This window comes from Alosa alosa, chromosome 3, assembly GCF_017589495.1.
Source record: "Alosa alosa isolate M-15738 ecotype Scorff River chromosome 3, AALO_Geno_1.1, whole genome shotgun sequence".
Taxonomy (NCBI): domain Eukaryota; kingdom Metazoa; phylum Chordata; class Actinopteri; order Clupeiformes; family Clupeidae; genus Alosa; species Alosa alosa.
Genome location: NC_063191.1, coordinates 1,838,580 through 1,863,579, shown reverse-complemented (window position 1 = coordinate 1,863,579; position 25,000 = coordinate 1,838,580). Strand labels below are relative to the sequence as shown.

Genomic DNA, 25,000 nt, shown 5'->3' with positions numbered 1-25,000 from the left:
GTAGTAGGTCCTAACCCTGTGTGAATGCATGCATGTGCATGTTGTGTGTGTGTGTGTGTGTGTAGTAGGTCCTAACCCTGTGTGAATGCATGCATGTGCATGTTGTGTGTGTGTGTGTGTGTGTGTAGTAGGTCCTAACCCTGTGTGAATGCATGCATGTGCATGTTGTGTGTGTGTGTGTGTGTGTGTAGTAGGTCCTAACCCTGTGTGAATGCATGCATGTGCATGTTGTGTGTGTGTGTGTGTGTAGTAGGTCCTAACCCTGTGTGAATGCATGCATGTGCATGTTGTGTGTGTGTATGTGTGTGTGTAGTAGGGCCTAACCCTGTGTGGATGCATGCATGTGCATGTTGTGTGTGTGTGTGTGTGTGTGTGTGTGTAGTAGGTCCTAACCCTGTGTGAATGCATGCATGTGCATGTTGTGGGCTGATGGAGCAGATGCTGATGGAGCAGGTGCGTAGACTAAAGAACTTCAATTTTGTGTGCAGCAAAATGTGACTGCAGATAGATGACAAGAGTGTACAGTATGAATAAATACAACTGCTATCTCTGATAATTAAAAACAATAATTTATTTGAAAGAGAACGCAAAGATATCAAATTAATTAAAATTCATGTTCAAATTCAAAAACAAGTGATCCATTCTTTAAATTGAGGTTTCTTATGACGGTGGGCATAACATAAGCAATGTCATTTTGATTGTTTTGGATGCAATACACTTGATTTGATTATGCTGTCACTCCTCTACAAGAAGTGAGAGCCAGAAAGCCCTTCCATCTGGGGGCATAAGAGGACAACGTTTTTCTTTGTCTCCTCAATGCCCCAGTTTCTGCCTTTTGCACGACTCCTTATTTTTAGTACATAATACAAAGGCAAAGTACAGTATCTGACAAATAAGGGTCAAAAGTCAACTTTGAGCACAAGATTTTTTATATACACACATTTCTTCATCAGGTCAACAAGTCACCAGATTTTCATTGCTCTACCTATAATACATTTGTTTAGACAAATCAAACAACTTTTAAGTCATTTTTCTCAGTTTGACACTCTGGTCAGTTACTGCCTTTTGCCTTTGTAGGGCAGTAGGTTTGGGGAGTTACAACCCTCTATTTTGTTTTTTTTTCAAAGAAACAGGGAAATTGAGTATAGATATTTATCCACATGATAGAGTAAGTCTTTAATATCCCAAAAATGACAATAACTCATTTTCGACCAAAAATGCAGTTACTGCCTTTTGCCTTTGTAGGGCAATATTCCTATAACCACAAACCCTTTGCTACTATACAATAAAGTAGCCTGGTCAAATCAGTTCCTATCGCGGGTGACTTTGTAGTTCTTCAGAGCCCTATTTGTACTATTCCTGCTGTCTGCACTGCCACCTCCAGCTATGTTGGGCAGAGGGTCAAAATAAGCATGGTATGCTTACACCGTCGTATACACGCAAAGACGCACCTCCATTCATAGACGATCGATCATAATCTCCAAAAGGCAGATATTCTTCTTCAGAATCAGAATAGGTGAATAACAGACCCAAGACTTCATCACACGTGAAAGCTTTTTCAACATTGGTTGTATTTCTGCTTTCTGTATTTCTGCTGTCTGTTCTAATCAGTGTTGTTGTTTGTCGCAATTAAAAATACCCCCAAGGGTCGAATTACATTATTACTTTGACATCAGGTTGTGGGCCGGAATTGGGCCGGACCTGGGCCGGAGCCAGGAAGTGGCCTGTGTGTCGGGAGTTTGAGACCCTTGGTGTAGACACTAATTACATTAACAGTAGTGGCAGGTTCAAACACACCTGGCTCCAGTGGACACAAGCCAGCGCACAGACAGCCTTTAGCACACATTGCCCCAGCGCAGAGAGCCAATGACACACGTAGCCCCAGCGCAGAGAGCCAATGGCACACGTAGCCCCAGCGCAGAGAGCCAATGGCACACGTAGCCCCAGCGCAGAGAGCCAATGGCACACATAGCCTACTGTATGATCTTGATTGAGAGGACGGCGTGATTTAGCAATTAGCCACAGGTAGTGACATCACTGGAGCCCCGCCTGTCAGTCAGTGCTTTCCCCACCATCTTTATTACTCACACACACACACACACACGCACACACTCACACACACGCACGCACGCACGCACACGCACACACACACACACACGCACACACACACACACACACACACACACACGCCAGCATCGCGACGCGACGCAGCACACCCACGCACACGCACACCCACACACACACACACACACACACACGCACACACACACGCACGCACGCACACGCGCACACACACACGCAGCACACACACGCATCGCACACACACACACACAAACACACGCACACACACACACGACGCACGCACACGCATCGCCGCACCTGCACACACACAGGCACACACATTTACAATTATCATGTGATTCTTCCTGTCTAATTATTACAAACACACACACAGCTTTTTCTCTCTAAAACACAAGCTGGAAGTGAACTCTGAACTTGGAGTTGCCATAGCGATGGACACACACACACTACACATATACTTTGGGTGCAGCCGTGGCCTACTGGTTAGCTCTTCGGACCTGTAACCGGAAGGTTGCCAGTTCGAACCCCGACCAGTAGGCACGGCTGAAGTGCCCTTGAGCAAGGCACCTAACCCCTCACTGCTCCCCGAGCGCCGCTGTTGATGCAGGCAGCTCACTGCGCCGGGATTAGTGTGTGCTTCACCTCACTGTGTGCTGAGTGTGTTTCACTAATTCACGGATTGGGTTAAATGCGGAGACCAAATTTCCCTCACGGGATCAAAAAGAGTATATATACTTATATACACGACAGTAACATCCTTATGGATGTTTACTAGGCCGAAAACACACATATAAAACACACACGTATAAAACACACACACAGAGAAAGAGAACAGACTTGGCCATTGGATCCAAGGCTACAGAACACAGCTACAGAACCCTGATACTACAGAACACGGCTACAGAACCCTGACACTACAGAACATGGCTACAGAACGTGTGTGTGTGTGTGTGTGTGTGTGTGTGCGTGCAGAGACCTTCATAACAACCCCATAATGGGTTTTACATGAGGCACCACACCGACCAGACTAGACAATCACTCCACAGTGTGTGTGTGTGTGTGTGTGTGTGTTTGTCTGTCTGTCCTCTAAGGAAATCCCCCATAATGACTGAACAAAGCCATGATCAGGATATAGGCTGCACAAACACGCGCGCGCGCGCGCGCGCACACACACACACACACACACACACACACACACACACACACACACACACACACACAGAGAGAAACAGACACACAGACACACCCACACACACTTGAAAACTTACAAGCACCAGGCCAAGATCGTTCAACCTCTGACCCCAACTATACACACACACACAGTCACACAACAGCAAACACAGTTTTTTTTAATGTTAATGAATCTTGAAACCCAAAAAAACTAATCCAGCATAGCTGCTCCGTCTGAACACACACACACACACACAGGCAGGCACAGGCACACACACACACACACACACACACACACACACACACACACACACAGAGAGAGAGAAACAGACACACAGACACACCCACACACACTTGAAAACTTACAAGCACCAGGCCAAGATCGTTCAACCTCTGACCCCAACTATACACACACACACAGTCACACAACAGGTTTTTTAATGTTAATGAATCTTGAAACCCAAGAAAACTAATCAGCATTCAACACACACACACACACACAGGCACAGGCACAGGCACACACACACACACACACACACACACACACACACACACACACACACACACACACACAGACAGACCCAGACACACACACACACACTTGAAAACTTACAAGCACCAGGCCAAGATCGTTCAACCTCTGACCCCAACTATACACACACACACAGTCACACAACAGCAAACACAGTTTTTTTTAATGTTAATGAATCTTGAAACCCAAGCAAAACTAATCAGCATAGCTGCTCCGTCTGAACACACACACACACACACACAGGCAGGCACAGGCACACACACACACACACACACACACACACACACACACACACACACACACTTGTTGATCACACTGCTCCACCTAACTGGAGTGTTTTCAGGAGCATCGCACTACTGCCGGTGTGTGGCTGAAGTGGGGAACCGTAGCCTACCTGTGAACTTCCCACCGGTGTCCCGGTAGCCTACCTGTGAACTTCCCGCCGGTGTCCCCGTGCCCTCTCCTGCGCTGTAGCAGAAAGAAGTCGTTGGATTTCTCCGTGACCCAGAGCTTCAGCGCGCTCTTCACTGGCACCTCCTCCGGCGTTAGCCACATTTTCCTCGGGAGAGAGAGAGAGAGAGAGCCGCGGGCGGGCGAGCGAGCGAGATAAGGGGCTGGCTGTTGCGATGATGTTGTTGAAACGAACGGGATTTCCGAGCGCCGCTCCGCTCAAACAGATCGCGGCGACTTGACGGGTTGGTCGCCTTCACCGTGAGCTCGGGCCGCATTGACACAGTTGACACCCATCTTCTCGCGGTCGGAGACGGCGGCAGGCAGTATAGTGCAAAGCGAGAGTTTATTTCCGCATTTTTGCAATGCTTCCCAGAGTTCCGCTGGAGCGGAGGAAGTTTCTGTCTCGCGGTCCTCCGTGATTGGCTCCGGATGCTTCAGAGTTCGGGCAGATTTGTTTTGTGTCTCGAGACTGCTGGGAAGAAACGGGTTCAAATGGCCAAGCTCGCCCGAGATTCTGCTCTCTGGTGGCGGAAGAGAGAAGTGCGCTGTGTAGTCTAGATAGATAGACAGACAGATAGAAACATAGATAGATAGACAGATAGACCGATAGATAGATAGAAACATAGATAGATAGATACTTTATTCATGCCGAGGGAAATTTTAGAGGCTATGTGCCTGTGCAGTGTACGTGTGTGTGTGTGTGTGTGTGTGTGTGTGTGCGTGCGCGCGTGCGTGCGTGCGTGCGTGTGTGTGTGTCTTGTGTGTATGTGTGCGTGCGTGCGTCGTGTGTGTGCGTGTGTGTGTGATTGTTGATTGATTGATTGATTTTATTCTACCCTTTTCCTTATAAAATATAATACAGCTTTGCACCATACATTAAAAAAACAAAACAAAGTCAGGATAACACAATAAAGCCCTGGGGCTTATTTCCATTGTGGTCCCTTGCAGATGGCAGCAGACCAAACATCAATCAAACATCCATACATATATTGAATACATCCATCTAGACCAGACATGTCAAAGTCAAGGCCCGGCCCGCGAATGAATTATCTACGGCCCCCGGGATGATATTTGATTAGTATTAGAACCGGCCCACAGGCCACAGCCGCGGGCTGCTGTTTTGCACGCACCAATACTCTGTTTCCCACCATGCGGTAGCCCACGAACTCACTGCGGCGCCGCAAGTGGGCCTCGGCTTCATTATTCATCAGTATTCAGTCAGGGCAGATGTCAACTTTCAGCTACCCTCCCCAGCGTTGTGCCTGAACACGCTCATTGAACGAAAAGTTCATGAACTCGCTCATATTTTGAGCTTAACGTGGAACTGAACGCACTCTATTAGCCTACTACTGCCTGATGAACGTTACTGTGAACTCGCTCATTCTGGTGTCTGTGAACGGCACGCTTCTTTCAGTTTAACTTCCGTTGAATAGGGTGTCAGATTTCTGCAGAGCCTTCCACGCGAAAACCTGGCTAAAACACACCGTAAAAGGCTTTAATATGGCAGCATGCAGGTCACCATTTGTCAAACTATGGGCGGGTCCGCAATGTGGACAATGGTCTGCAGAGTGAAATTATTCCCGGCCATCGCCTGATAATTTGCTCGCTAATTGATCAAGGAGCAGCGGACAGAAAAAAGAAAACAAACATTTCTGCAATTAGTAGGAAATACTTGTTTGGTGTCATCAAACATAGAGTCATTGAATTAAGTCGTGGTATGGGCGTTTATTCAATGCATGCGTCTATCGTTGGTAGCAAAGCTAAGCTTCAACCTATTGGAAGGCTATTCATGACCGCCATAGCGAAGCGGTCATATACTGTAGGGATTGTCAAAGTTTTTTTTTTTTTTTTTTTTTTTTTTTTTTTTTAGCCATCTACTTCCTGAATTTTTTGGTCAACGATACCGGGACACCGAACCACGGGGCACATGAAATTTGGTGGGTATGTTGCCCCACTAGACTTTTACGGAAAAAAATTTCGTTTAGCCCCCCGGGGCCTCCCCGTGCTGGGCCCCCCTTGAACCGCAAAAAAAGCAGTTTTTCCTAAATAACTACCTGAACCGTGGCACTGATGAAGAATCTTTTATGGTATGTTGGTCTCAAGGGCCCACATCAACCTGGCCCATAATCACTCATTTGTGATTTGCACCTCCCCGTAAAATGAAAATGCAATATTATTCTGCTTTAATCGCCTCTATCTTCAGTTAAGATGTTCAGAACTGCACCAAATTTTATGTGTATGATTGACCTGCCATTCTCTGGGGGTATGCCAAGTTTCATAGAATTTCATCCATGGGGGGGTCTAAAACAAATTAGGTTTTGTGTACATTTAGTGACTGTACACTCATTGGCCTGTAGATGGCGGTGCAATTATATACACATGCACACACACACAGGCACCCACATACTATCGTTATTAGAACGGCCGATACATAATTACAAATTCAGTAAGATTAAAAGAAAGCCAAAATAAATATTCATCGTCATCATGGCTGCATTTCCAGTATTGGCGATAAGTAGTCGTTTGTCCACTAGATGGCGCATTGTTGCAGTGAGACGTAATTTTGTTGGAAGTTAAAAGTGGGTTGGAAAAACAATGGACGCTTCCTACAAGGACTGTAGTTTTTTTTTTTTTTTTTTTTTTTTTTTTCCACAAAGGAAACTTAGATCATCCAATTCTAATCTTTTTTTTTTTTTTTTTTTTTTTTTTTTTTTTTTTTATTTGCAAACATCATTGACATTACAGAAAATGCAACACTACGACATGCACATGAATACTACATACGACAAACAGACGTACATTACATAAACACATACTGTAACTTAACAAGACATCACATTGACTTGGCTTCCACAAACATAACACAACATAACATTAATAACAGAAAGGCTAAGGATGATTTATGCCCAGGATGATTACAGATATGATTATCAGGGATGAAATTGATGACCGGAATGAAAAAGAAGGGGGATGGGGAGTCACGGATGGTAGCTCTAAGAGTGTGAATGAGGTGGTGTTGGGATGGGGGTGGGGATGGGGGGTGAGGGGTAGTGAGTATGTGAGGATGTATGTGTGTGTGTGTGTGTGTGTGTGTGTGCGCATATGTATAAGGCTGGTTTGCTGTTGGGCCAGGAGGAGAAGCTGGAACATAGAGAGGGAGGGTTTCAGGAGAGGAGTTGTAATTATTCTATTAATGATAAGTATAATAATAGGAATAACTGATTGCCTGGTTGATTGCCTGACTGATTGCCAACCTGGGCACCCATTAATGGCCACAGTTCCACCCAGCCCCTGCAGTTATACTGCGACGAGCTGACAGAGGGGAGGACCTGCGTGCCACCCATCGCCTCAGGCCCCAGCATATGCACACATCCCCCACTACCACGACCAACCACACCTGCGCCCCCAGACCTTCACCCAACACGCCACTCTTGACCTAAATATGTACAGTATGTGAATGGCTAGGTTGAGGGGTCTATCTAGAATGTAGCATTTAAAAGAAGTGGGCATGCATGGTGAATATCTGTCAGGATTTCCCCATGCACACCACACTTACCCTGTGTAAGATGTATGCCTCAACAATGTGTGCATTAAAATAAGTGAGGCATGCAGATAGACACCTGATGAGGCATCTACCTGCACTCCACTCTTACCCTAGCCTGTTTTGTAGTTTTTGTTTATGTATGTCACCTAACATGTAGTGCGATTAAAAGAGAGTAAAGCGTGCTGTGTGCTTCCAGGACAAGGCGTGTGCATGAGCGTATGAGGAGGGTGCACACCGGGGGCCCAGGGCCAATAGATAACCCACAGGACCCAACCAATGCCAAAACCACACAGCGACCATGGGGACCGAGTCTCCCAAGCCATCCAATGGGGCCCGGCAGAATAACGATGGGAGAGGCAGAGAGAAAGAGTGAAATTAGTAAAGTTATCAGAGAATGTAAATAAAAGGGGGAGGGAAAGAAGGGGATGCTATTTATATTACTACTACTACTACTACTACTACTACTACTACTAATAATAATAATAATAATAATAATAATAATAATAATAGTTCCAGCTACCCTCCCCTGCCTAGTGTTCGATGATATGTGTATCTGTTGATGAAGTGTGTTATGATCGTGTGGAGATGGAACTCAGGCAAAGAGGGTCAGGACTGTAAGTAGGTGATAAAGGGGTACCAAGGAGAGGTTGTATCCTGAGTATTGATTAAGTTTGTAGTTGATAGGTTTTCTAATGATATATAGTCTGTTAACAAGTTTTTCCAATGAGTGATGTGAGCTTTTTTTTTATTTTTTCAGTTCATGAGGATTGTTTTCTTGGCGATAGTCAGCGCTACCAGTAGTGTTTTATTGCCGGAGTTGCTTAAATTGACTGTGGATGTATCACCAAGTATGCATAAGGAAGGGGATGCTGGGATGTGACAGCCAAAGATGGAAGAGAGAGATTTTGTGACACTCACCCAGAAGTGGTTGATTGGAGTGCAATGCCAAACCGCATGAATGTATGTATCTGGGTTATTTTGTGTGCAGTGAGTGCAAAGATCCGAGCCAAACCCCATTTTTGCCAATTTATGTGCAGTGTAGTGGAATCTGTGAAGAACCTTGTATTGTATTAGTTGTAGATTACTATTCTTTGTCATGAGGTAGATGTTTTTGCACATTTTGGTCCAGAAGTCGGCACCGGGGTAGTAATTGATAAGTCTGATTCCCATTTGTGATATGGCAGGCCAATTGTTTTTTCTGAACAAGATATAATTTTGTAAATTTGGGAGAGTATTTTTTGGGAGAGGGAATATTAAGCAGCTCTGAGATTGGTGGGGAATGTCAAGGTTAGCTGTCTGGATGTTAATTTTTCCTAGGATAGATGATTTAATTTGCAGGTATTGTAAGAAGTGTTTACTCGATGCCGTGCTTCTGGACCAAACAGGAAAATGAGGCCAGATTATTGTCTTGAAGAATGTGTTGAAGGTGAGTGATGCCCTTTCCCATCCATGTGTGAAAGTTAAGTGTTTTTTATTGACGGTGAAATCTGGGTTATTCCAAATCGGGTGCGAATTGATGGTGCTATAGGTGAATTAGTGATGTGGTAGAATCTCCACCAGGCTGTCAGAGTAGCTGAAATTGTTGGGGCTTTGAAGGATGGATGTTTTTGACCGACTGACTGCAGAAAGGGAGATCTGAGATTTTAATTTCTTTTACAGATTGTTTGTTCTAGGTCTAACCAGGTGTTGTCTGAGGGGTGGGGTGTAGCCATTTGTGGATGAAGTGGAGCTGGTTGGCCAGGGCATAGTGCTGGAAGTGTGGGGCCTCTAGTCCTCCCATTGCTTTTGGTTTTGGAGAGTGGCGAGTTTGATCCTTGGGGTCTTATCTTTCCAGTAGAATTTAGTGATTAATGAATCGAGAGACTTAAACCAGAGGGTGGTGGGCTGGGTTGGAATCATAGAGAATAGATAGTTTATTTTGGGCAGTATTGTCATTTTGATTACTGAGATTCTGCCCATGATGGATAATGGGAGGTTCTTCCAGCGTTGAAGGTCATCATCTATTGAAGTGAGTAGAGGGAATAATTTAGGCTAAATAAGTCTGACAGCCTGGGGAGACTTTTATCCCTAAGTAAGTGATATAGTTAGTGCAGAGTGGGATAGGTGAAGAGTTGGCTGTCACATACCAGCTGTTGGGATGTAATGGGAGAACTGCAGATTTATTCCAATTGATTGAGTATTCAGAAATTTTAGAGAATGTGTCAATGAGTTTGATGGTTTCTTCTACTGATGTTGTGGGGTCTTGAAGAAAGAGAAGAATGTCGTCAGCATAAAAGGCTGATTTTGTGATGCATATATGGAGTCTGGACACCTTTGATGAGGGGGTTCTGGCGGATGGCAGCTGCTAGGGGTTCAATGAAGATTGTAAATAGTGAGGGGGAGTGGGCACCCTGTCTAGTTCCCGGTGAAGAGTGAAACTTTGTGATGTTAGTCCATTGGTGATTACTGTGGCTGAAGGAGAGGTATATAGAAGTTTAATCCAGTTAATGAACGACTCCCGAAGCCAAACCTCCCTAATGTGGAAAACAGGAAATTCCAGTTCACCCTATCAAAAGCTTTTTCTCGTCCAGAGTTGCTATGATGGTATTATCTTGAAAATTTGTAGAGTGATACATTATATTTAACAGTCTGCGGGTGTTGGTGGATGAAATTCTACCTTTAATGAAGCCTGTTTGGTCTGGGTGGATAATGGATGGGGTGACCTCTGCTAATCTGTGTGCTAGCATTTTTGCGATTATCTTATTGTCCACATTGAGGAGAGAAATTGGTCGGTAGCTGGATGGCAATGTTGGGTCCTTATTGGGCTTGAGGAGCAGTGAAATTGAGGCTGTGGTGGAACTAGTTGGAAGACGTCCTTTCTGTTTTGATTCATTAATCATTCTGATGAAAAGTGGAGCTAAGATGGAGCTAAGACAAGGACTGTAGTTTACCGCAGAGAACGTCTAATAAGGATAGGACGATGTTCACATGAAGTGTAATTCCCATTTCTTCTTGAAGCCGAAATAAATCTGAGGATGTTTATCGGACATGCTTGGTTTTTACTGCAGGTACGTTAATCTTATAATATCAATAAGAACCTAGGTAATGTTACCGTTAGCGTTGGTTGAGTGATGGAGGCCAATTTGATTGACTGCATTTGTAGAAAACTATAAATGCGGTTATACCAAGCAAATTGATAGCAGCACTGTAATTGTATCTTTCGACTGTGATTTGTTGCACGTGCTACAAAAATCATTCTGTGCAATGGAAGATTTACCAACGTTACACCTGTCTGACACAGTTTTGCCTATACCTGCGTGAGACTGAGACACCTGTTTATTTTGTTTTAAGTGCGCAGGGGGTGTGAGGGGAATCGTGTGCTTTGATTCCAGCTTGGTAGTTGTAGTCTGTGAAATTAAAAAACGCGGTGTGTGAAGTATCCAAACAATGACACCTTCATTTCATTATGGCTGCTTTAGCAACACACCTTAAGCTACTGTGTAGTGGGTCCCATTTAGAAGTGGCTACTTCATTAGCGCTTTTCTTGACTTTTCTTGACATGAATTTTATTACAACTTTTCGCCACGATATTTCTAAAGATATATCTTTAAGATATATAATTTTAAAGATATATCTTTAAGTCCGCTTGATACTGTAAGGCGTAAGCCATTGGTTTCCAAAGGAGATTTTATTTGTGTCGCCAGCATAGCCTATTGACAATTTATGTTGTAAATAGGCCTACCTTATAAGCCTACCTGTAGCTTAGGGAAGCTAACAGCTTTCTATTAGGATCTAGTTTGTTAGTTACAGTTTTGTCATAACTCCCTGATGCATTTTTGCATTTAGAATAGCCAGAGCGTGGATATCTCAATCGGAAAATTAAACAATATCGGGTGCCTATGGACTAGGCTGGGTGAACCCAGCCTGATCTGCCCGCTATTTATTTTTTTGATTTCTTAAAAGATTGAGCTTGGTCTGGTGAAAGCCAGACTAGCCATGGACCTCAGTTACACAATGCAAGGGAACATGAATCAGCCTATATTTGCACAAACAATAACGGACAACAGCTCTTCAACTTTGGCCCGTTAAAATGTGTATGAACAGTCTAGCGGCGCATTTCATCAAGGCCCATTTGGACATGTCAGTTATTTGCACCACTGGTTAGATGTAAAACAGCATTTCGTTTCAGACTACTGTTTCTTAATTTGTGCATTAACAATAATGTTTCAGACTACTGTTACTTAATTTGTGCATTGACAATAAAAAAGTATTACATGAACTAAAGATGACTAAAATCTTATGTAGAAGAAGAAACATTCACAAAAAATCCATCCATCCAAAAATGACCTTTTGTTTTGATAGCTGTTGAAACGGCATGGAACTGACAGAGATGTTTTTGTTTATATAAATAAATAAATAAATAAATAAATAAATAAATAACATTATGCTGATACCTTTTGCTTTTCCAAAATACAATGTAGCCTACAGGTGTAAGTGACCTTTCATCAATCCAGTTGCAATGGATGAACTGTGATGAACTGCCCTACTTGAGATTTTAAAGGTTTTATAACAATGCTACATCTTCTTTGGCTATTCTACAATCTATTCACCTTTTCAGCACCAGTAGGCTACTTTCTGTGCAGCCGCACACACACACTCAGGCATGCCAAACAAGCATACACAAAAGTTTCAAGAGTGGGGGATGGAGTAAAATATGGAGACAAATTGAAGTGTGATTTATTTTCGCAGAACGGATGTACAGGACTGAGCGGCGGTCATATTTTGTACCGCTATGCGGTACATCTAGTTAATTATGAAACGACATTTAATAGAACAACGTGGATTTATGCAACTTCTATCAAAAACAGAGCACAGACTATATAAAACACTGTTTGGCATTAAGTATTAAAGTCAGCCAAAAGCTATTAATTAGTCTTAGTTAAAGATAGTTAAAGATCTCCAGATCAGTGATTTACGCATGATACCATTCTCAAAAGCTGGTATTGTGTTTCCTGAATCCTTACATTCAGGTATTCAAATGAAATGTAATTAGCATATAAATATTCTATCAGTGTATGATGCTTGAGGGAAACATCCCAAAACAACGGCACCCATATAACTGCTGTTGTTTTGAGAAGTATTTCTCATGCAAGCATCATGCAACAATGCAAAAACAATGAAACTATTGTAGGCCTAATTATATTTTACATAGTAAAGCAGTACTCTGATGTGCATGTTTTCACAAACTTTTGTGAACAATCTTAGCACTTTAAACATTGACTGTTTTGAAGTGCATGTATAGCAATATAGTATAAAAAAAATAATAATTGTGATATCATTATGATAATTTAATGGGGGGGTGGGAGGAGGGGGTGGGTTCATGTAGGTGGGCCCTATTACCCCAAAGTATGCCTTGACTGGGCCTCAGGTCAAAGAAGTTTGAGAAAGGCTGATGTAGACGACAAAGCAGCAAGGAGGCATCATATGATCATTTAAACAAGTTTTATGATAAGGTCAGTGAGGATGGGAAAAATCGTACATTTCTGTGCAAACTTTGCCCGCACTTCAGTCACAATCATTATTCATTTAATCATTAAATAAAATACAGTACACGTCTTGGTTCAATAGGTTACGTGCAGTCATTTTAATATGTTTTAATAAACATTGAACCAGTCCGGCCCTCGGCTTGTAGCAAATTTGTTTTTTTGGCCCTCTAATGTATTTGACTTTGACATCCCTGATCTAGACAATACAGTAATAAAAACAATACACTAAGATTGGCATCTAAGACATTTTTTCAGTGCCAGCTTAAAACCTCCTAAACTTCTGACCATCTTTATATTTCCTGGCAACCTGTTCCAGGCATGTTGCTACATACAAAAAGGACTCCTTACCTAAATGACTCTTAACTTTAAGGCAGTGTTTCTCAAAGCGTGGTCCGCAAGCAGACGTGGTAAAATATAATATAGATCAGTTGTTTGCAATATTGAACCAACTTGTATGTAAAGCCAAACAGTTCTGCAACACTGCCTATGTAAGCTATGCCAGTCTAAATCATATGAATCCTCTGACATAATAAGCAAGATGCAAAGACAATAAGCAAGGTGGTTCAGTGAATAAGCCTATTGTGTTTATTAGCTAGGTGGTCCGTAAGGTTTTTTGTTACTGGTTAAGTGGTCCTTGGTCTGAAAAAGTTTGAGAAACACTGCTCATAGGGGGTACAAAATCAGTAGCTCTGCCCCTGGTGGAGTAGCTGTGAACATTTCTCACTCTGTTAAAGTAATTGATTAAATTGATTAAATACTTGGGGACATCCCCATGCAGTCTTATGTGCCATGCCCAGGTGAATGTAGGTGTGTAGGGAAGGGAAGCCACAGCTGTTTCATCAGCAGCAGTTTGGGTAGGCTAGAGCATTGGTTCCCAAAGACTGGGTCGCGACCCACAGGTGGGTCGTAGGAGATTTTATTTGGGTCGCCAGAATATAGCCTAGTGACAATTTATGTTGTGTAATGCCCCTAGCTTATACCTCATATAGCTTAGGAAAGCTAACAGCTTTCTGTAGGATCTAGTTTGTTAACTACCAAAGTCACGAATTGGGTCGCGATAGTTTGTCATTTTTAAAAAGTGGGTCCCCAGAAAAAATTTTGGGAAACACTGGGCTAGAGAGTTCAGCAGCACCTTTACTAGCCAGCCTAGCCCATCTCTCTGCATTCTCACTTGAGAATGAAATTCCAGTATCAACGTCCATCTGCAAAGCTGCAGTAGATAACTTAGGCTACACAACATACAACAGGCCTGAAGTGATGATTTGATTTTCACTCATTTGCTGTCTTGGGGTGAATTTTGTTGAGTCATTAGAACCTAGATGGTGTTCTACCCATGCACATCTGGCCTAGATGGTGTTCTACCCATGCACATCTGGCCTAGATGGTGGAAAACTTCATTAGTTGGCTACTGCATCCTGAAAATACTTTTTCTTGTTGTGTTACATCTACCAAGTTAAGTGCTTCAGATACAAAAAAATCAGTTATTTGCTCATTTTGAGTTCTTCTTTACATGAAATAAACAGTTTGGTTGTTAATAATATATGATTTAGTGTTGAATCTAAGGCTTTGTTGTTTTTCACACGTTATGTTTATGTGCCAGCCAGTGCCCCAACCTGGCCACCCCATTCAAATGTCTCTAGTCCAGGGGCGCCTGCAGGAATTAATGCTATGGTACGCACACCCATCACCCCAACCCCCCCACCCCCGCAAACATTTTTTTTACTTGTGAACAATATTTTCCGTTTTAGGTCCGTGCATTGGTCAGCAAAAAAGTAACCTACATAGCATAACAACATCCACATGCAATAATAGCCTACAACGACAATGTCTACAATGACCTATTCATTTGGACAACTTGATACAGCCCTATACAGGCTAAAGTTACCTTTAGTTACCTTACTAAACTTACCTAAAGTTACCTTAGTTTTGTTCTAGCGTAACGTGACGTCTGGCTTTAGTGCAGTCTAACGTTCTGACAAGCACACCAATTGCCTACCTTGTTCTTGCCCATCTGGAATAACTCCTAGCTTTGTTGCCTCCATCCTTTCTGTTTTCGTTGTTTAAACTTGTGATATCCATGATGAGTATTGAGTTAGTGAATTAGCTCAACATTGTGTGCTGATAACCATATATATAGATAGCCGAGTTAAAGAAAACAAGTAGCCTATTGCGTGTCTGCGTGCGTATTCTCTCTCCTGCTCAAACAAAATGCGTGCACGTTCATTTTGATAACGTGTTCACTAACTTTACGTAATAGAAAATGGTAAGTAGCCTAATGGCATGCTAAAGGGATACTGTGCATAGTTGGGAAGGTATGGTAGGCCAATTTGGTGTGAATACACACACACACAAGGGAAATTTTCTGTTGTTGAGTAGCTTGATGGTACGCACAGTGTGTACGGACGTACACCTGCAGGCGCGCCTGCTCTAGTCGCCCACCTCTGGTCATCTGGATGGTCCGATATTAGTGGATTTCTTCCCAGGACAATGAGAAAATACATAAGAATATATTTGCATAAGAATATATTTACATTACATAAGAATATATTGAGTAGTGCAATAACCCCAGACTGCTGTTTTCATCATTTCTTTGTGTGTGTGACTGAGTGTGTGACGGAGTGTGTATGCAGGTATAATGAACCACATCAGTTCACTCATGGAAATTGCACCCATGTATTGGTTTATTTATTTAATTCGCCACGCCCGCCCACAACTCCAATCTTAATTCTAACCCTCTGATTCTAATCCTGTCTGTCTGTCTGCCTGTTCATCTGTCTGTCTGTTCTTTCCTCCCATGTCTCCTCCCCTGTCTGTCTGCCTGTTCATCTGTCTGTCTGTTCTTTCCTCCCATGTCTCCTCCCCTGTCTGTCTGCCTGTTCATCTGTCTGTCTGTTCTTTCCTCCCCTGTCTGCCTGTTCATCTGTCTGTCTGTTCTTTCCTCCCCTGTCTCCTCCCCTGTCTGTCTGCCTGTTCATCTGTCTGTCTGTTCTTTCCTCCCTGTCTGCCTGTTCATCTGTCTGTCTGTTCTTTCCTCCCCTGTCTGTCTGTTCTTTCCTCCCCTGTCTGTCTGCCTTTTCCTCTCGTATGGAGCATTGACAGAGAGCCAGGTGTAGGCTAGCCTACGCTTGGTTGTAGGTCGGCTAAGACTACTGTTTTTGAGATGGTCTTTTTTCCAGACCACGGAGACAGTGTGTGTGTGTGTGTGTGTGTGTGTGGAGGGCTTCAATCGTGTTGCGGGGGTTGGGCGGTGGTCTAATTGTGGCCGCATGGGCAGTGGGGGCCGCGCGCTGGTTACAGCTGTACCCTCAGCTGCTGCGCTCAGGAATGTAGCGTTCTGTCACCTTATTTGGGCATCGATAGTAACACAACCGGATATTGGTGCAGCATTTATTATTGTCCCCTTCAGTGACAACAAGGGCGATATTTTAAGTGTAAAATATGAACAATACTTTGACTATATGCAAGCATTGGTGTGGGGTGTCTTTTTTATGAGAAGATTTGGAAGACAGTATTTTTGTAATACTTTCCGGCAGCATTGTATGAGATCGCTGTTCAATTGCTAGCATGCTCAATTGCTAAACATCCTCTCCAGCCGGAAGGTATTCACTCACGGTCCTTCTCTTTCCGTGTCTGTTTAGGAGTAGAGCGTGATTTCAGGAACAGACGAACATAGTCTTCAAAATGCAGGTATGTCCGTTTTTTGGGAGACTTTTAACATTTGTTTGAGTCGCATGTATTGTCACGTTTGCTGTCATTAGTAGTTGCTGGGGGGGGGTTGCGAGAATTTTAATTATTAGTGGATTCATTAGTCCATCAAGTGAATGTATTAAGATCTGAAGCACTATGGCGTAACTTTAACGTCAAATAGCCTACTCTTCTCATCGCTTGGTTTCTTGATAGCCTTTAATAATCGACGTGTATATGTTTGTTGGACAGTGGCACGGTATTGACATATTTTGTATAATCTACTCAATGGTATTTTCTATCTCATCGTAAAGTTGGCTATCGTCAGTGTAGGTTCTGACTAATGACGTGCGGTGTCCGGATCGGGCTGTGTGTGTTTCGTAGGACCCTAACGAAGACACGGAATGGAACGATATTCTGCGGAAGAAAGGCATCCTCCCACCGAAGGAGACGCCGAAAGAGGACGAGGAGGAAGAACAGCTGTTTCAGCAGCAATCCGTCGGTGTGTACACACACACACACACACACACACACCTGGCTATAGTCTGAGCACACACAGACACACACACACACACACAGAAATCATATAGAGTGTCTGCCCTGATGTATGTTCGGAAGAAGGCTGTGCCCGTCGTGGACATGGTGTAAGATACACACTCGGTTGACTCGTCGTGGACATGGTGTAAGATACACACTCGGTTGACCCGTCTCGTGGACATGGTGTAAGATACACACTCAAATCAAGTCAAGTCAAGTTTATTTATATAGCGCATTTCATACACAGAGGTCATTCAATGTGCTTTACATAAACAAAACCAAACAATAATAACAAATAAAAAGCATAGAAAGGCAATATAGTCAAAGAATAGTTAAAAGGTAAAGATCATAATAAAAAGAAAACATAAAACACAAGGTAAAATCATTTAAAAATAAAGGATAATTAGTAAGCAAAAAAAACGAAGGCAAAGGTAGTAAAAAAAAAAAGTAATAAAAAGATAAAGTAGAATAATTATCAAGGCAGATTCAGAATTTGTAACTTCGGCACAGTTAGCAGAAAGCATCTGAGAACAGTTTGGTCTTAAGTCTAGATTTAAAACTGGCTACAGTTGGGGCCTTTTGATGTCATCCGAAAGTTGATTCCATTAGCTAAGCCGCATAGCAGCTAAAAGCTGCTTCACCATGTTTAGTTGTAACAGTAGGTTTTACTAGCAGGTTTTTCTCCTGGGACCTGAGAGGACGAGAAGGTGTGTACTGCTGAAGCATGTCTGACAGGTATTTAGGTCCTGCTCCATTTACTGATTTATAAACAAGCAATAGAGCCTTAAAGTCAATTCTGTTACTTACTGGAAGCCAGTGCAAGGACTTAAGAATTGGAGTAATGTGGGTCCGTGTATCATTCGTTCATTTGATATTCAATTGAGAATCAAAAACGAAAAAAAAAAAAAAATTACTTGTTATTTCATTATTTGTTTATGAATGTGATACAAACAAACAAATAACACATTGTTTTCCAGGCTTTTGATTTCATGGTCAGATCAAAAGTATAACGTTTAAAAAATGGCTTCAGGGCCTAAACTGATTTTGATATTTATTTGTTCCGATTTCTGTGACCTGGAAGTCTATCCAAGTCTTGGTCTAGACCTGTCAGTGCTCAGTGTTGCCAATTAGTGACTTTGTTGCTAGATTTAATTTTGGCCATCCCTAGCGACAGAAAATATTGTCTAACAACTATAGGGAGAAATTGGGCGACTTGCACAACGATGGCAAACTTGGTTTCGTTGAATCGACAGAAAATCATCTCCCTTCTCATGCCTGTTTCGTTTATGAACATCGCGTTCGCCCAAAGCGTTGCCCCATGATTATAGAAGTAATGACTGGCCTAGGCTATGTAGTATCAGCCCATGTTAGGGAAGTAGGCCTAGATGTTAGATCTATCAGCTCAGATCATCATTTGTCGCCAACGTCATTGGAAGGCAGCCAGCTGCAGTAGCCTTCTGTTGAGATTACACCAAAGACAGTATATGACAGGGAAACTAGGGACACATACTAGGGGCTACAACTTCATTCACAAACAGAGCAAATAATTCAAATCGAGCCATAGGCGTAGCCAAATAGTAGTCTACTTGTCAGTCTTGCCCGTCCAATTACGTTCACCATCTAAAAAAGACACGCAAGTCAACACTACTCTGAGAGCTCAAGAATCAGTCAAATCCGTTTAATTGTCAGGTGTGAAATGCGTTCATATTCCACTTTTTATGTCATAGACGTTGCATGCCTATGCAAGGAAAGGCTTTGCAGTAGGATTGTCCAAGCTGTTGCTTCAGTTTGTGTTTTAAGTTATCTACTTTTCATGTCATGAATGTAACATGCCTATGATAAGGCTTTGCACCTGTACAATATGGTCAATCTATTGTCTCAATTGTGTTTCATGTGACGCTCCGAAGCTAGGCCTACATTCATGCATTGTTTTGCTCCAGTTTAAAATGTTTCTGCCTAATTTGTCAGCTGTGATCAAATGCGTTCAATAAATTCCACTATGTCATAAATATAACATGCCGATTAATGTTTGTATGGTATGTTATTCTATATTCTATGTATCTCATCTAGGCTTCTCTTAGGCTATGTTCAATCAAATTGGCTATGCCCACCCTTTTCTTTCTGTGCCCACCCATTTGAACATGTCTGGCTACGCTAATTGAGCATAGAATAGAAAAACCTATTCGTTTAGACTGCCGACTGAGGGGGAAAAAAGAGATTCTGTTGCTCTGTTCGAGTGGTCATTTAAATATATATCTTTAAATCTTAGGTTAAATTGTGTATGGTAAAGTTATAATCGGACTGGTAGGCCTAGTCCGATTTAACACTGCAAAAAAGAAGCAGCAGCTGGCAATGGAAGTCAATAAACAATTTCCGGGTCAGAGCAATCGGAAAAAATAAATAGCAAAATCAGTTTTGGGCCTGAGGCCGTTTTTTAAACGTTCTACTTTTGATCTGATCATGAAATCAAAAGTCTGAAAAACAAAGCATTATTTGTTGGTTTGTATCACATTCATAAACAAATAATGAAAAAACAAGTCCTTTTTTCGTTTTTTCATTTTGGATTCTCAATTACATATATCAAATGAACGAATGATACACGGACCAATGTGGTCAGTTCTTTTAGTTTTTGTTAGAATTCTAGCCGCTGCATTTTGTATCATCTGAAGCTGTTTAATAGTCTTTTTAGGAAGGCCTGCGAATAGTCCATTGCAGTAATCAACCCTGCTGGAGATGGAGTTGGTAAAAAGCTGATTTAGTTGTCGCTTTCATGTGGCTGTTGAAATTTAGATCACTGTCAATTAATACACCAAGATTTTTAACTCTATCCTTTGCCTTCAACCCTTTTGTGTCAAGGAGAGTGGCAACCCTAAGTCTTTCCTCCTTTTTACCAAATATAATTAAGTGTGCTTGCAAAGCAGCACACTTATTGTTCTTCTTAAGTTTTATTATTATTATTTTTCCCGTCTCCCTAATTTTTTGTCAGCCCTAGCGCCTAGGCCCTTTGAGACAGAGACACCGTTCCAACTTTAAAACGTCCGGTCAGTACTGGTGTAAGTTGGTCGCGAAGATGACGTCAGGTGGGCGTGCCGTTCGTCCGCCATATTGGATTGAACAGAAAGCGAAACAAAATTTTCACAGGTCACAAATTTGGTCCGAACGCCACGAAACTTGACGTACATTATCCTTGGACCAAGCCTCACAAATGTTAGCGGAAGGATTTTTTGATTTTCGGCGTTTGCCCGTCACAGCCAAACGAAATCGGGCGGCGGTTCGAAACAGGAAGTCGTCCATATCTCAGGAACACTGTCACATATCGATACCAAATTTTGTATATGAACTGGGGACTCCAGTGTGAGGGTGCATAGGCAAAAAAAAAAAAAAATATTCCAAAAGTTTCCATCATTTGGCAAACCACCCACAGGTATTTGGTAACTCACACCATTCACCTTCTATCACAATGCCTTCCATGTATGCACAATGCCTCAGAGCAGACACAATGTCTCCAGGCAACCTTGCCCAATCATGAAATCCTTGCTCTGCCATGGGATAGTATGGACTTACGAACTGAAATCGCAAGGAGAACAGTAGCTATATATAGCTTACATAATAGAGCTGTTTTCACATTGACGGTATTCAAATTAAATTTTTCATTATTGTTACATATCATGATGGGAGAGTATTATTAAAAATGTTACAAGTATGCAAATGCATATGTTTACGGGCATTTAGGTTTTACTGTGTTGTTTTGTTGTAAAGACATGCAAGGCATTCTGGGCCATGTAATGAACAGTGGTCGGCAGCACTCCATAGGCTACGTATTAATATGAATAGGTGTTTCTGTAAACCTAGGGATAATAAACAGCTATCTCTGTTACAAAAACGAGCTGGTAATCGCTCATTGAAGAGGGAACTATGATAAAAAGATTGTTTTCTAAAAGCATGGAGTTGACGAAAGAATAAACAAGCAATGTCACGTTAATGTTAAAAAGCATCTGGATGCTAGGTGGCAACATTGTATTACATTTCACTAGTGTAGCCTACTTGAAATACGGTGTGAGATTCACAAGTAAGGAAGGTGCAAATATTATGTAATTTATCATGGGAAATTATTGGAAATGTTATTTCTTGTTTATTCTAATTGCAAACCACACACATCCATTCGGAAGCACACGTAGACATTTAATACTGGAAGACTGTCATTTCGTTTATTTGATGTTGCTTAGCAACGGGGACAGACTTCAGAGCAAAGATTCTAGAACAGAGCTTCAGAGAGACACGTTTTGAGTTCGTGGCCAAGTACCTAAAATATCGGTTTCCATGTGTAGGCTATGTGCTGGATGGTGTGCTTCCTTTATGAAAGTAAGTGTTTTATACAGTTAACGTTACAGACATAATGAGTCATGTTGTAGTGGTCCACATAAATGTGCCCCTTCTGTTATTAGAATGCTAAGCAGAGATTTTAACATCATTCATTTCTTGTGTGGCTAGAAGCTAGCTAGCTAGGTCATAGGGAGGAGATGTTGCTGTAACGTTATGAGATTTATGTTGCTTAGCGTAATGCCATGTTCATTTGATATGAGATGCTTGTACTCATAACTTCGTCACTCGTAACTTTAGGACTCCTATTTTTTTTACTAAGAGTAATTCAGGAAGCATTTTAGCCCTAAAAGTAGCGCCTGAGTCTGTGACAGCTTAAGCGAGGACTTCTAATAAGACCGATTCACAAACAATGTTTTGTGGTGGCAATTCACGTCGCGATGTTTTGAAATGCGTCTAACAATCACAAGGGAACAATTTTGCATTGTAGGCATAACTAAGGGATGCAGTAACACCAAAGATCCTTGATTACTAGCTCCGCTTTAACCCTCTCTGGTAACACCACCAACAACAACCAAAACTAGCCTACTCATTGTTTACATGTACATTAAATGTAACGTTTCATTGTGAATCAAATTAAAAGATTCTCCTCTTTGCAAACGTTGGCATAGGCATATGGTGACAGATTAATTTAATAATGTTGCTGCGTGAATCACGGTAAGCCTTGAATGAAGTGGCCCACTTCTTAATAGGAGTCACTGTATGGAAGTAGGCTAAGTAAAATAGAGATGTTTAAAATAGGATAAAGTTAGGATATGTCCCGCTTGACAACGCCAGAGATAACTGGCCTTTGGCCATAGTAACCATCCATTTAGAACGACTGGACTTCATAGCAACCAAGGATCTTAGCTGTGATTCATGTAGCTACAGTATACATACAATGTGATGCAAAGTATAGAAAGGTGATGAAATATACAGAGACAGGTCAAGAAATATAGTGCAATGTAGACAGTAGTATACAGTTGATTTACAGAAGGTGGTTTAGAGTAATATGAATTAAATATAAATATGTGCAGTGTATTAGCAGTTATCTCATACAATAAGTAGAATAATGTATGTAGATGTAGCAGTAACATTATAATAGTAGAAATAATAATATAGATATATGCAGTGTATTAACAGAATATAATAAAACAGAATAAATATGGATATTCAATATGACAAATTTATAACAGATATGTACATAACATACAGATATGTGCTGTGTGGAAACAGTGTCATTGTAGTACAGAAACAACATTATAAGAGTAGTAAGAATACGTTTATGTGCAGGATGAATAGTATAAATATCAGTAGAATAACTATGTAGAAATGTAATTACAGTAGGCCTATGTACATTTGTAAATAAATAGAAAACTATGGGTGAGAGGGATAAATTAATTTTATTTAGTCGTAAAAAAGCATTGCATTCAATTAAATTGCAATTAAAAAATCTTTCCAGTAGGCTTTAATGTCACACAAAAGTACAACCAAAGCTGAGCTTGATCAACTAGAACGTCTAAAGAACCAGAACTTGAGTGTAGTTTTTGCTGGGTCCCAGGCCATGTTGGTCTGAGGGGAAATGAGAAAGCGGACAGTGCTGCTAAGCAAGCCCTCAATGAAGAAGTCACAGAATGTCAAATCCCTGCCCCAGACCTTAAACCTATACTGAACTCTTACATCTCAGATAAGTGGCAATCTGAATGGGATTAATGTACCAACAACAAGCAAGGAATGTGAATTTTGGCACGTTTTCATGATCCACTGGATCCAGCACACAAAATAAGGTGTTGCTAAAATTACTCCTATTGTGGCTATTAGAGACATGCGTTCATGAGTATCCAGCTCAATTTAATGAGTTAAGTAAAATACATTCACACACACAAAAAAAACATCACTAATGTTGTGGACATTCCTTTATTCTGAGATACATCAATAGGCTCTCAAAACAATCCCAAACAGACATAAGGTCTTTATAGAGCAAATCCATATAGATTATTTGTCAAATAAACCAGTAAAACAGAATTAGGGATGGAATATATAACATTCACACTCATAGCTCATATTTCTAAAATAAATCAGTGAAAAAATATCCTGACAAACAAGCAGCATTTTAATGCCTTAGTCATATTTCATAATTTCAAATTTTTCTCTAGGTTACCTGATAGCCCAGTTTGAGAGGTGCAAGACGCCAGTGACATTATTTTTTTTTTGCAGCCAATCACTGCTGTTGTTTTATTGTATTGATTTGATTTTAGTCATAGAAGCTAAATTCGAAGGCAGGCCACAGGTAAAAGCCAACGAACCGCATTCACCCCGCAAGGCAATAGTTGAATAGAGCTTTTGAGGTATTGCCACTGCTCCAACACTGAAAGGCACTGTTAGAATGCTTGGATCAAGCCAGGTTCAGCATAGCGTATGTCACTGTCTGCTCACGTTGGTGACCGGACCAGGGCAAGCACACTTTCGCAGTTCCCGCCGGAAATGCAGTCTAGTTACTTCAGTTTTTTCTTTGTTCAGCTGAAGAAAATTGAGACATCCAGGTGTTGATTTGTTCTATACACTGACACATAGATTCAAGAGGACCATAGTCGTTTGGTGACAGAGCTAAGTAAATTTGTGTCATCTGCATAGCTATGATATGAAATCAAGTTATTTTGGATGATTTGTCCAAGTGGGAGCATATAGAGGTTGAATAATAGTGGCCCTAAGATCGACCCTTGGGGAACACCACAGGTCAAGGACGTTGTTTCTTGTAGATATGATTTTAGCCAGCTGATAACTATGCCTGTAAATCCAACCCAGTGTTCTAGTCTGTGTAGTAAAATATTGTGATCAACAGTGTCAAATGCTGCACTAAGGTCCAGTAGCACTAGGACTGATGTTTTACTGTGTTTACAATCTGTGTTTAGGCATATGTCATTGGAAACTTTAATGAGAGCTGTTTCAGTGCTGTGATTTGCCCGAAAACCAGACTGAAAGTAATCAAAATACCCATTTGATGTTAGGAAGGTGGTTAATTGATTAAAGACTACTTTTTCAATAATTTTGCCAATAAAAGGTAGATTGGATATGGGCCTGTAATTGTTTAGCATGGAGGCATCCAGGTTATTC

At 41.6% G+C, this 25,000-nt stretch overlaps 2 protein-coding genes across 2 annotated transcripts in view; one reads left to right on the top strand and one right to left on the bottom strand.

The window, feature by feature from the left end:
• LOC125292226 (TBC1 domain family member 8) overlaps positions 1–4,738 on the bottom strand; it is a 44,866-nt gene extending 40,128 nt beyond the window's left edge. Inside the window, exon 1 of the mRNA XM_048239436.1 lies at positions 4,213–4,738. Within this exon, the coding sequence (XP_048095393.1) occupies positions 4,213–4,339 (127 nt within the window). The 5' untranslated portion in view covers positions 4,340–4,738. The remainder of the gene's footprint in view (positions 1–4,212) is intronic.
• A 12,144-nt stretch (positions 4,739–16,882) lies between these two features.
• The window catches only part of pdcl3 (phosducin-like 3), an 18,544-nt gene continuing 10,426 nt past the window's right edge, over positions 16,883–25,000 (top strand). The window contains exons 1-2 of the mRNA XM_048239435.1: positions 16,883–16,993; positions 17,375–17,492. Of these exons, the coding sequence (XP_048095392.1) occupies positions 16,988–16,993; positions 17,375–17,492 (124 nt within the window). The 5' untranslated portion in view covers positions 16,883–16,987. The remainder of the gene's footprint in view (positions 16,994–17,374; positions 17,493–25,000) is intronic.